The 14127-nt window shown below is 32.6% G+C and overlaps 1 protein-coding gene across 4 annotated transcripts in view; it reads right to left on the reverse strand.

Moving 5' to 3' along the window:
* Positions 1–13755, reverse strand: part of LOC100159393 (syntaxin-binding protein 5) — a 149488-nt gene extending 135733 nt beyond the window's left edge. For 3 of the 4 annotated variants that reach the window (XM_001952635.5, XM_008184503.3, XM_008184502.3), the window contains exon 1: positions 12834–13755. In XM_001952635.5, the coding sequence (XP_001952670.2) occupies positions 12834–12953 (120 nt within the window). In that variant the 5' untranslated portion in view covers positions 12954–13755. The remainder of the gene's footprint in view (positions 1–12833) is intronic. The other variant, XM_008184504.3, reaches the window with a different exon arrangement.
* Between the last annotated feature and the right edge of the window lie 372 nt (positions 13756–14127).

Genomic DNA, 14127 nt, shown 5'->3' on the forward strand with positions numbered 1-14127 from the left:
TTTAATCACTGTTTTATTTATGACCTAATTGTAATTAACGTGTACTTAATTCATTTTTTGTGTAATTTGGCTACCCAATCAGATAAATTACAGTTGTCTATGCACAACATTTCCTACATTTGATTCTATGTAGGTAGGTAGGTACACGAAAGATTCAATTATATATTTTATTACATTCAACCTTTAGTCATCACACGTAGTTAGCAAAAAAGCATCTGCATATTTATATATTATCACTAGATACAGATAGCACATTAGCACAATATAGCTCTATAATTAATATCTTATTATAAAAAAAATAAACAAAAAATACATACACCCTAATGCAAAAGCACGAAAGTCAGATAATTACTATATTATATTCCGATCTAATTATTAATATAATAATGAAATCATACATATTAGTAATTAGACACCTGTACAATATTACAATTTAGAAAATAGCTATAATGGCTCCCACTACACGGGTAAATTCCATCCGCTATTTCACACTCAATATCATTTGCCTACATTTTTATTTACGAGTTGAAAATTTAATATAATAATGTAATCAATGTCTGAGGGATTTTTTACTATAACATGTCTGTTTTCGATATACGCGTTTATATCGTATAGGAATACGATACATAATATTAATAATATGTTAGTTCACTACCTATATATGTAATATATATTATAATTTATAATATACTTATTATAGTATTTTTTAAATTAATAAATTAATTATATACAGTTCAATAAATAACTCGGTAAGTTAAAACTTGTCTTATACATTGTAACGATATATTATGTGAAACAAAATAAGACAATATGTTATTCATTGGGGCGAAAACGCATTTACGATCGTCGCGCGCCACACGTATAACGGAATTGAGTTATGTTGTCGCCCGAGACACACGGTTGGGTTGCGCCCACTCGAAAACGTCTCACGACAGCGCGGAAAACGGAAAAATAAAACAGAAATGTTGCGGTTATCTTTAATCGCCCGTCGGCAGCAGCTAACCGCCGGCGGCGTTTTCCCGAAGTACAGGAGCGACAAGAGCGAAAACCGGCGGAGGATAAAAATGCGACGAAAGGACGATGACAGGGGACGAAATGTCTGGTGCGGCGGAGGGGGAGGTGTAGTGTAGTAGCACTCCGGCGGGCAGTGGGGTGGTAGAGAGGGCGAGAAAAAATACGAGAAAAATCCGTTGTTGACCGGAACAGGCGGCGGCGACGACGTAATGAACCACACGCGTTTGTTGCTCCGGTCTGCGCGCACGCATACTTGACCGGGCCTCGCGTACACCTCCCCCCCCTACACCACGACGTCATAAATATAATGATTATTATTATTGTTAATACTAGAAGTAGAAACTAGTAGGTAGTATCAGTGATGCAGAGAAAAAATAATTTATCATCTTTGAAAGCCTCACTACATTTTAGCTAAACAATATACTTCACAATATACGCCTCTCACTGAGAGCGCTAGTGAAACAAAAATGTTTAGGGGTAGTTCAGAGACTCCATTCCTGCATTTATACACCACATTTAAGTAGATGTGGGGGTGAAGAAAATTAAGTATGTGCGAATAAAAAAGGGATGCATAGGGTGTGCCCACCATTGTATCTCTGCACTTAGACCACTATAAGTATAGTAGCTACCTATACTGCAATACGCATAGCCACAAGCAGATCGATAAGTAATACATTATTAGGAAACGGTTTTAAAACTAAAACGCTTATTACGTCGGTACATTTTTTAGGGTTTTCCATACATTTTATCAAAAACATTTATTCATAAAAAAAGTTAGTAAAAGTCTAAAGTAACAAAAATTTAGTTTTAATTAATATTAAGCATTATATATAATAATATATTATATGTATAAAAACTAAATTATGACGAGATCGGGCCTCGAGGACGTTATTTTCTTTCGTTTTTATGGACGACGTATCAGCTTTAAAACCATCGGTCATTCATATATTTTATATAGCTGCATGTAATAAATGAATTTATTTTTTACCATGTCACACACGCGTGAGAAACGGAAACCGCGGTAAACATTATGTTGACTTATAAAATTTATCAATGTGTCAAATCGTACGAAGAACGAGATTATTAGGTTCCAATATATATATATATAGGTGCATTACTGCAGCCATTACTCATTACACATTCACACGTACCTACCTATATTTATTAGTATAATAATATATACGAAAACTGTGATCTTGACTCGGTCGTTATTGGAACGATCAAACCGAAATAATTCCAAATGGGGCGGTTCCATTTTCCTCCAAAAACGAGATAGGTGCCGTTTTCCTCCACTATCCATTTTCTTCCACAAAAATAAGATTGATTTCCATTTTCCTCCACATTATTTTTGACTAAAATTATGTCTATTTTCCTCCAATATTTTAGCCAGTGTTGTAGTATTACGTTCCGTATTATAAAGATAAGGCTAGGATCACATTTTGCGCTTATCGATTGATGATTACATTCTGATATCGGCTAGGTATATCAGCTTTTAAAATGACTAGAAAATAATTTTTTTTTTTGCTATGCATAATTAACTATTTTATTATTTTATTTATTGGAGGAAAATGGGCAGTGGAGGAAAACGGTCTCCAAATGCATACCTGAAACCAAACAACCTAACCTAACCTACCTATAGGTACCATTATAACGCGGAGCACATTCGGTGTTACAACTGTACCTACAGAATATGATAAACTCGGGTCCATAACACGATATAAGACACACGAGGGACACGCGTAAAACGACTTAACATTATTTTATATTACACAAAGTAACCCCCCATAAGTCGTAATATTATATTATTACTGTATTATACGATGAACACACTACACAGTCATTGCGTTACGAGCGAGTTGTCGACGACGTACGTCGCGGTGCAATTAACCGATGCGTATTAACCTTTCGGCCACCGACGCGCGCGCCAATTGATGTCCGATCTCGACCTCGACGACCTCGACCCCGTCAAACTGTCGCAGCACTATACACTAAACTAATACAAAGATATGTCTATATTATAATATTATGTATATCTATATAACATATTACATATACGCACGTGCAGACGACAGTGTCATTTTACGCGTAGTGTCTTACTAAATATGTCAAATTAACGATTATGACTTGCGCTAAAATATAGGTTGTAGATGGTCTAAAATGTATTATTAATATCGTCATCATTGCAACCATCTGCAATACCAGCTCAAAAAATAACTTATTAATTAGACAAAAGAACTTAATAAAACCTATATTAAACAAGCCGAAAACATTCCCTTCGTGTGATTTATTTAAAATGTTAAGAGTACCTACTTGATACAGACAATCTATACAAAAAACAAGCAATATGTTATATTTTCAAAAATAATTTATTTAATACAAAAATCAAATGTATAACTTCAGAAAAAAAATCTTGAAATACCATTCGTTAATACCAAAAAAGCATCAATATCATTCATATAAATTCATATTTTAAATTTAAATTAAAAAATTGGTTTTACAATCATCTTTAAATACCATAAGTTATAAAATTTTATTTTTTTTAATTTTTAAATTTTACATATATTTTACCATTAATTATAAATATCTTATTAGTTATAATATTCAATTATTTTACACCGAACTCTGGTTTTTTCTTATAATTAATTTATATATATCATTGTCACTAACGAATGAGTACTCTTACTCTTACTCTACGACACGAAGTTCTTCCTCAATATGTAGAGTAACTTTCTAGTAATATTTCTAATGTTTTGTTATACCATATATATTTATTTCTTATTACTAGAATAAAAAAAATATTATTATTATTATTATTATTATTATCTACATCATTATTATTATTTATTACTATTACTATTATTATTTTAACTATTGTTAATTACTATTAAAATATTGTTGTTATTATTATTATCGTTATTAATTATTATTTTTATTATTATTATTAATATTGTTACTGGTGTAACGTGGCGTGGCCGATAGTATTCAGTTTTAACCCCGGTTTTTACACTGTGCACGCGCGTCGAGGGAAATTGCCAAATATGAAATGTATAGTTCCGTTGAGAATATTATTACGACGAGATATTATTTTTCATGAAAATTCAATTAAATATTAATTTTTTTGTTTTTTATTTCAAATTAAAAACGAACAGATTGTACCCTTCGGGATACAGCCTATCGCATGAAAATACATTAATTTAGGCAATACATAATAATTTTGTTTTTTTTTATGTCGTTTTCTCATTGTACTCCCAATATTAATAAATTATACAAGTAATAAAATATCCATAGTCAAATTATCATACTATATTTAATGACTAGAAAAAATGGTACCCACATTTTTTGCAAATTGAGAAAATTATTAACTTGTCTTAATAAATAAATAATTAATCACATAACACCTATACTATAACACGCAATTAAAGCGTATTGTGTGATTAAAGATTTAAAAAAAAATTACTAATAGGTACCTATTGCAGCTACATTTTTTCGATTAACAATAATCAAATTAACATGAATAATTATTTTTAAAAAATACTGATCATTTCCTACTTATTCACTAATTTCGATAACTCCCCTGAAAGTTGGTAACTATACACCAACTACCTAGCAAAAAATATGTTTTGCTCCAAAACGTGCTAACAGATACAAAAAAAAACGCACACGTAAAACCAGTCTTTGTTCCACTCAGAACCTATAATATAATACCTACATTTTTAATTTGTAGAAAGATGTTTAAAAGTTACGAGTTTCAAATTTGGTCAATCATTCAAATTATTAGTTTTATTACAAATATTGGCGTGTGTATTATATACCATTTTCTTTAACAAATATACTTCTAATAATAATGCAACTTTCTTAATTAAAATTAGTTAAAAAGATTCATAAATATGCTTTAGATTATTATTGATGCATTAGGAAGTGTCTATAATATAGTAAAGGTTACACCGAACTCTTTTATAAAATAATTCAAACAAGAAAGTCATAACAACACCAACATTTTTAAATGAGGAAAAAATATTTTAAAAAAAATAGTCATAAAATCAATTTTTAAGCAAATATGAAATTTAGCGGAATATTTTTAGTTTTAAACATCATAAGACATTCCAAATTTCCAAATATATTAAATATAAAACAAGTATAGGTAGTGTATACATCATTGTTTTATTAGTTACAGACTCGTGGACTCGTGGACAGACATAATTCATAAGATTTATCTTAGACCACTAACTTAATAATTAATAGCTTAAAAAAAGAATCATACAATATTAGGTATATATAAAAACATTGTACATTTGTATATTTTAAATGTACCTACTTCGCTTTTGGAGAAGACGATTGTCGATGTGATTCTTTAGTACTTAATATTAATGGGAAGTACTTTTTCTATTCTTAGCGTAAAAAAATAATCTTCAAGTATAAAAACTTTTCAATTACCCCAAAGAATTATACTAGAACGCATAAACATAGCTTGTATTATAAAATTATACAAAACTGCCGTTATTCGTTTATGCCTAAAACAAATTGGTTATTATGTTCACTACAGTCAGCTAAAATTACTATAGGTAACTATACTGTAATAAATAATATCAATGTACTTAAAAAATAATGTGTTTAATACTAAGTTGATAAAATATATCTATATTTAAAAATATTCTATAGAATATAAAAATGCAACTTTTAATAATATAAGTTTATAAGTTTATTTAACTTTTAATACCTGCGTATAATTAATTTCCAACAAAAATAATAAAAATAATAAATTATCTGACTATAGTCATAGACAATGGATTTATATTTTTAACATTTATAATGAACCTACAATTAGTTTTAAGTGTGTTTATAATAATTCTACGGAATTATACCTATTTAAAAATTAGCATTTTTTTAACATAACTTGAAGTAATTAAAAAATCTCAATAAAATAAAATATTTAAATATATTTTAATATCAAACCCATTTATTGTAAATCTCTATTTACAGATGTATTTATATACACTCTTTTTTTTAAATTAAACAATAGAAAAGTTAGTATTAATAGGTAGTGTTTTAAAAATACGAATTGTATGTGTAATATATTAATTAAACCACAAAATTAAAAGTTAAATATTACTTTAAATAACACGTGCAATGACTGATTTGAATTAGAGTGTTAGATACAATCTCAAGCCAATGTTTTTTTTCTATTACATCAACGTATTAAGCAGAATATTACATTGAATTAATGTATGTATTTATTTTATTTAAAAACTTATCCATTCATAAATCCTGCTAATTATAATCATATGTAAGCTATTATAGTGTGTGTCAATGTATACACTTATACATCTGGTCATTAAAAAATAAATACATTTTTATACTGTCTTTTTATTTATATTTTATGGTAAAATTGTAATAAATTTATATTTTGACAGGATAAAATAAAAATTCGTAGTTTTAGATTTTTTACACTAGCTATTGTATAGAAATTTAGAATAAAATAGAAATTACTTAACTATTTAAATTAGTAAGGGACTGTTAACTACTGTAACCTGCAAAATAATTCTAAAAATTTTAATACCTACTCTCAATAGGTAATGGGTTACCTAATATTTTGGTTTAAAATGCTATTTTCATTTAGAATTTAATGTCTATATAATTGTATATGAAGTTCAAAGCCTAAATTCAGATAATGTCTACTTCACAATCTCGTAGAATTTCTATATTTATTAATGTCTATTTGAAGAGGGGTTGACGTTTGGACATGTACGCTGAAACTCAATTCTAGTTCCGCACATATTATTATGACTTATCACATAGTTACGGGTACCTACTACGATTTTGAAGTAAATAACTAAATAATAATAAAATAATATTATATAAAATGCATACACTAATTTGTTGTTGCTTGATATTAAGATTTGTTAGTATTATATTTGGTACTTTTTTTTTAATAAATACATAATTAGGTTAACCTATTATTCTTTAGGTATAAACAATAAAAATATGTTTGAATAATTATGATTAATACTATATCCAATTCTGAGTTTTCACATCGAACAGCCGACTAAACTGTATTATTTAAGCAAATCATTATTCATATAAGAATCATCGAGGAAAACCAACCACATTAATTTCCCTTCACGCACAATAGAAATAACCCCTAATTTTTGTATGGTACGCACCGTAGAAAATTACCGCAAATTATAAACGACCAGAAACTTTGTCGACCATGAATAGATTATATTCAATATTAATTACGCACGATTTTAAGCAAATACGAATATTCGTCAATACATCATTAATTTTTCCAACGCGTAAGTTTATATAATGCAGCTTACACATTTCGAAAATTTATTTCAGTATATTAAATCAAAACTGACAAACGCGCTCGCTGTTTAGGGTAGTTATTAAAACTACCAACTAAATAAAACTATCCGGTATAACCGTCGAATTTATTGGTACAAAAAACAGATAGTAACCCACATATGAAATTCTCTCGCATTTTATTGCACAACAGTTATATAACTTAAACTAAAAACATAAATGTAATATATTATATATGCATAGGTAGGTATTTGTATAATATATATATATATATAAATGTGTATGTATATTATGTGTTTGTGTAGAAAAACAACAGTAATATTAAAGAGGTCAATCGAGCGGTACTGGAATTCCCTCTCGTTTTTTCCCCATTTTGAGGGGGTGGAAAGGGTCATGTGGGATGTTATTTCACTCTGTTTTTATACGCAGTGCATACTAATTGCTCTCAAACATGCACGTCATAATATTTTTACAAATGTGTAATGGAGGAAACTAAACACACACGGAGATAACATACTTTTCACCTTCTTTTTAAAATTAGGTATAGGTACTTATTATTACACTGGTTGATTTCGTTTCGATGTACTACCTATAACATTGTTAATACTTATTACTAATTACAACTATTACTATATATTTATCGATTATTATTGTTCACAACAATCTAATATTAATAATAATAAATCATAGAACAAACAAAAAAAATGCAAAAATGACATAAAAGTCATTGCAGTTCTGTGTCGAATCGCAATCAAAAATGTAACAAATTAAGAATTAAAAAAGAAACATCGTATTTTAAAAACCATAGCAATTACTTATCTCCCAATCACGTACAAATGTACAATTACTACAGTGTATTGTTAATTATGACAAACGGGCACTTCTACACTATAGTGCGCTATAAATAATACGTTTAAAAATTGAAATTAATGCAAAACTCTAGTCCCACTCTCCAGGTACAGTTCATAAATTCATTAATCATCTATGATGACGAAGCGACTGTCTGAATATTCAAACAACATTGTAATAGTTTAATTGTTTTTTTTTTTATTTATAACATTAACAAAAGTATTTAGTTATAAAAATTAAATTAAATTAAATTCGCTCTTGCTATAATAAGATTTGATAATTTCAGATTCAACAAGCTTCAATCCAAAAATAATGTTAACGACAGTACGACACATAAACGTTATACACATCACAAAATATTCTACCCTCTATATGTACCTATGTAGGTAGGTACTACTCTTATAATTAAACTTATAAATTAGTTATAACTTATAACTTTTATAATACATACCTACTATAATAATCCGTTTGTTTTTAATTAAAATAAAATGTATTTAATTTTCATAACTTTAAAGTGCCAAGGTCTCTTTTATATTTTGTGAGGTATCTATATTATTTTTTGATACTTAATTTTAAATGTATTTTACAATTAAAAATTTGTTTAACTAAACTATATCAATTATGATTAAATAATTAGAAATTTAATTAATTATTACCCGTCAAAAGAGACATTTTAAATTCACGTTACAGATTTTTTCGAAGTACGCTGTATTCAAAACAGAAAATGTCTTTTAATAAAAAATATATTGAACATAAAAATACAATTCAGTAATTCTCTATGGCTTTCCGCTATGGTTGAAAATTTTATAATAAAGTACCTACTTCAGTATTAGTGATATAAATGAAAATCTTTAGTAACGTAGTCAGGCATTTCTTAACGTATAGTTTACTTATTATAAAATATTATACTGTAAATAGGTACTCGATAAAAAAATTAATAAAATGTCATAATACATGCAGCAATATATATATATATTTTTGACTAATCATAATATATTTTAATGTAAAACGTATAAACTATAATAGTCTTACTCCAAAGAAGAGTTAGGTCAGAGACGTTAAAGACACAAACTAAGGGGAGTTAATCCTCTAGGAAACTGGCAAAACAAATGGTAGTACACACCCGGGATATAAAAATTAAGAAATAAGATTCTAAAACGGTTATGAATAATTATACTTGGCAAAAAATAAAATTAATTAATTATACTTTAAAAAACTGCAAGATACAGAGTATATAAAACTGACATTTAAATAATTATATATTTGAATAACTATCCAAATAAAAAAAATAACAAACGGTTAGAAAATATAATGTTGTTTTTATATCATTATGTTAAGTCCTTTAGGATGTGTTTTTCGTTATGTGAATAGTAATATGTGAGAAATTTTCTTTTTTTTCACAAAATCGACATTCCAATGCGACGGCTTTCTTCTAGGGTATATACAATACCCGTAGGAAACCCACTCCGGTGTACCTCCGGGGAATGCGAAAATGAACAATATATCAAAGTCCCAGCAGGCTTCAATATAATGTTTTTTTGCAATGGAGCAACGCAGACGTTTCCAAACTGACAACCCGAAATATGTTTATGAGAAATACAATTGAAACAAGCAAATTCAAATAGGCACTTATTTAGGATTTGGCTGGCTGAAAACAACACACGTTGAATTTATTTAGGCGGTGGTTTAGCGACAACGATAGTAGTTGTTTCCGAAAGTCTGTGCGTATACCTGCGACAATTACGGCGACAATGGATAACAATCGGCGTTTTGATAATAATGCGACGTTATATTATTACGGGTATTATTATTGCTATAATGCTGTTTGTTTTGACCTTCAAAATGGTATTTCATTTTAACGTGAATCACTATGACAGATTCTCACTACAAATTAATTTTCCTTCGAGAGAATCAAGAGAATCGGCTATAGGTTTAAAATACTTTTACATTTATTAGTGTAATGGCTATAATGACAAATGGTTTAGGAAAATAAATTCCAGTCACTCAAAAAGTATAGGTAATATTGATCTTGGCCTAAATACTCTCAAACGCACAAACTTAACCGGCATCAAACAAGAACGTCAAAATATCAAAGAATTGTGAAATTTGAAAACAAAAATGCGAGCAAAAATGTTAGTTTAAAAAACTACAAGAAATCCTATCAGAAAATTTTGAATGAACAAAATAAAATAATCAGCAGTTTGTGTGTGAAGGCCATTTCTAAATGAATATAAATATATAGGATACCTTGCATTGTGCAACGCACCTACCTACAATACCACTACACAACTGTTTTTTTTTTCATTAAATAATAATACATCAACGAACATTCATATTCCAATGGATATTAAATATCTATTGCAAATTAAATCTTACTTATTGATGGTATTTTTTATTTAATAAATATGCAGTATTTCCTTACTAACTACGTTACCTATACCTATAAAAATTATTATTATTGGTATTATTATGAACAGCTATACTTTTTTTATTATAAGCTTGTAAGTGGAGTTATGAACCATTACCTACGTGGCCGAGTATTATTTGTTTATAAAATACAAACATATTAAATTACATATTAAAATACATCGCCAGGTAAACCCACATCAAGTTAAATTCTTGTATTCTATTAAAATTAATCAACATTTTTTTTACAAGAAGCTTAATTATTATTCCTCTCTCTTATGACGATATTTCGTTGAAACAACTTTTTTTAGACAGAATTTAATCGATTTTCCATCACTTTGTAGTTTATATTTACATTTTACTATCATATTGTTTTGCTTGCGTATTAAAATTCTATCAAAGAACCATTAGAACTATGTGCAAAGTAAACAATAAATGAAATAAAACCGACGTATGCGTAAAGTACACGTACCTACATCTATGCGATTTACAGTATGACCAATAGGTTACACTTACGGTTTTTTAATAAAACAATTTGTAACAAGTGGTAATTTTCTATGATTTTCGGTTGATATTATTTTGCAGTTATCATACAACCACGTATGATTTAATCCTACGGCTTAATCAAAATGTAATAGTTTTTAAAATAAACAGCTTTTTTATTTTTCAAACTCTAAGATCGATCGTCTATGTATACTTGCAATGTTTTAATCTAGTACAGGTACCTACACCTATTTTCGTATAAGTTCACGCGTATAAGGAACCTTATTAATGACGTAGGTATACCTACATATTGGCGATTACATTAGCCTACGTTGTCGATTATAATAATATAATAATAATATGATAGAAGGAAAAAACAACTATTTCACTAGATGAAACGACTACTATAATACTCGTTCTCTAAGCCCGCGCCATGTGCTACTACTAACCGCACGGACGAAAAACAAAACACACCTATAAATTTACATATTTTATGTATGAAATTTGTCATCAACTATTGCGGAACATTTTAATATATAATGATACCAGTGTGACAATAATTATACATATCGATATAAATACGTATTTCGTGCGTAAAAAACGATTATATCCATTCGATCTAAGCAATTTATACGCATACCTATAGTACGGCGATTTGACGTAGACATGGCCCCCTCCCACCATTGAAAGTTATTTATCACCAAAAAAAAAATGTTGTTTTAGTAGACCAATAACAATAATATACAAACCACTGCACAATGTGCGCGTGTACCCCTATCCCCAAAACATGTTATTTTGTACATATTTTATAATACATCGTAATGACGTAGGTTAGGTACGTATGGGGGGGAGTAATGAAAAAACGAAAAACGCGTCGAAAAAATGTCTCATGGAATCTCCTACGTACACCCTATATTCTCATATTATTGCTACAAGCTGAGCGAAAACTCATTTATTAAAAAAAACCAATTTGTAATGACGACGACGAGCACACACCGACAGGTACCGTGTTTACACATTACAGCACGCGTTCGTCCGTAATATTTTGTCGTAAAAAGACGCGTAATATCGACACGCGCCGCGTCTACAGAGCAACACTCTATGAATATTATTGCTGCTGCTGCTGCTGCTGGTTCGTGTGACGACCCGCGGCCGGCGGGCGGCGGCGGCGGCGGTCTGTTTGACTGACATCCATATGGTCGCACATGTTGAACCGCTGCCGCGGCCGCCGACGAATGCCGCCACGGCTGCCGTATTGTTGTTGCATATTATTATAGGTAGGTCGCCGCCGCCGCCGCATAGAACGCGTTCCGATAAGCGGGCGTGCGCGCGACCAACACCATCGCCGGTGAGTGGAACACGCCGGATAGAGTTGTGTATAGTCCATTGCATAATAACAATATTATTATTATTATTATTATTATTATTGCGCACAATGCACGAATATACGCGCGATTGTGGCCACGCGATAACCTCGCGTCACCCCCCTCCCCCCATTACCCACCTTCGTGACGTCGAGCGCGCGCCAACGATACCGGGCCGCGCGCGGGAATCGCTGTACACGTTACCCCGCCACCGTTTGAACCACGGCATCGCTATGCGGTCTTACTGCTGCGTCAGTCTGTGCAATATTATACGCGGTAGGTACGCAATCGTTGTTGTTATGGTCATCGTCGTCGTTTTTAAATTATTACCTACCTACTTAATACTCATAAATATTATTATAATCTTATTCAGAAATATTACAGATCGGCTACGGCCGTATAGATGAAACTCACCTTGGCCACCTGGAAGTAGTCGGGCCGGAGCGTCTCGACGATTTCCTGATCGGGTTTGATCTGCGGCGCCACGGAGGACCGTATACCGTCCAAAACGCCTTTGAACGTGAACTTCTTCATGTCGTCCGGCCGCGTTTTCGTCGAACGTCGTATGACGACAGCAACAACAACAACAACGACAACAGCAACACACGCGAGCCGCCGTTCACCACACGATCATAATAATATTATTTCGTCTTAGATTCCTGTCGGCGGCGGGACCGGTACACGACACGAGGGACAACGAAACCGCCGGTGCGTTCAGTTTGCCATTTTGGTGTGTCGCGACGAAAAAAACCGTACGGTACAACGATATGATATTATACGTTGGATATAATATGATAGTACGTGTCTCCTCAATATTATATTGATATATTCTTTAAAAAAAATATATGATATTATAATCACACAGGAATATTACAAATAATATCGTTTCGGACGAAGCGCGCCGCACACACGTCGGACGACGACTGACTGCAACGATCGTACTGTGTAGACCGAGAAACGCGACGCACGAAATGTGTGTACCGCGTAGCCGAGTGGCGCGCGCGGGCGCGTGTGTGCGTGATGTATATTATACAGTGTGCGTGTACCTTCGCGCGGCGCTACGAAGTGCACCGCGACGGCAACGACGGTGCCGTTTCCGCGTATATACTGCACCACCACCGCCACCACCACCACCAGCAGCACCACCGACGGCAGTTATCTCGCCGATATATGTGAGGGCGTGTGTGTGTGTGCGTATGTGTACGCGCGCAGTATTATCTCGTTATCTCGCGGCGGACAAATGTAACGTGTCGCGCGCGTACGGTGACGGAGTACGACGACGACGACGCACGGGCCACGGGCAGACGCGGCTCAGCGTCGACGGCGTTCCACTCAGTACTGTGGACGCGCGTGCGCTCCCCCGTCTGCCCGAAACTCCTCTTGTGCGGGTGCGTGACGCCGCCGCGACGGCGACCGCCGGTGGGGGCGCCCTGCCGGTGGTGGCTGATAAAAGTTTACTATAATATACGCTACGGGCGCGCGTACCTCCCGCCGCCGCCTCACGAGCGGTGTCCGCGCGAGGTTACGGCGGTGGCGGCGTTGTCGGCGGGCCGTGGCGGTGTCTGCGGAGGGGGTGGTGCGAGAGGGTGGTGGGAGGGGATTTGTACGCGCGTAAAGGTGTTCGGTGTCGGTGGTGGTGCGCGCGGCGGCGGGGGAAGCTTGCTGCTGCCGATCCCGGGCTGTCGCCAATCGTTAAACGGCGGCGGCG

Source organism: Acyrthosiphon pisum, chromosome A1, assembly GCF_005508785.2.
Source record: "Acyrthosiphon pisum isolate AL4f chromosome A1, pea_aphid_22Mar2018_4r6ur, whole genome shotgun sequence".
NCBI lineage: Eukaryota > Metazoa > Arthropoda > Insecta > Hemiptera > Aphididae > Acyrthosiphon > Acyrthosiphon pisum.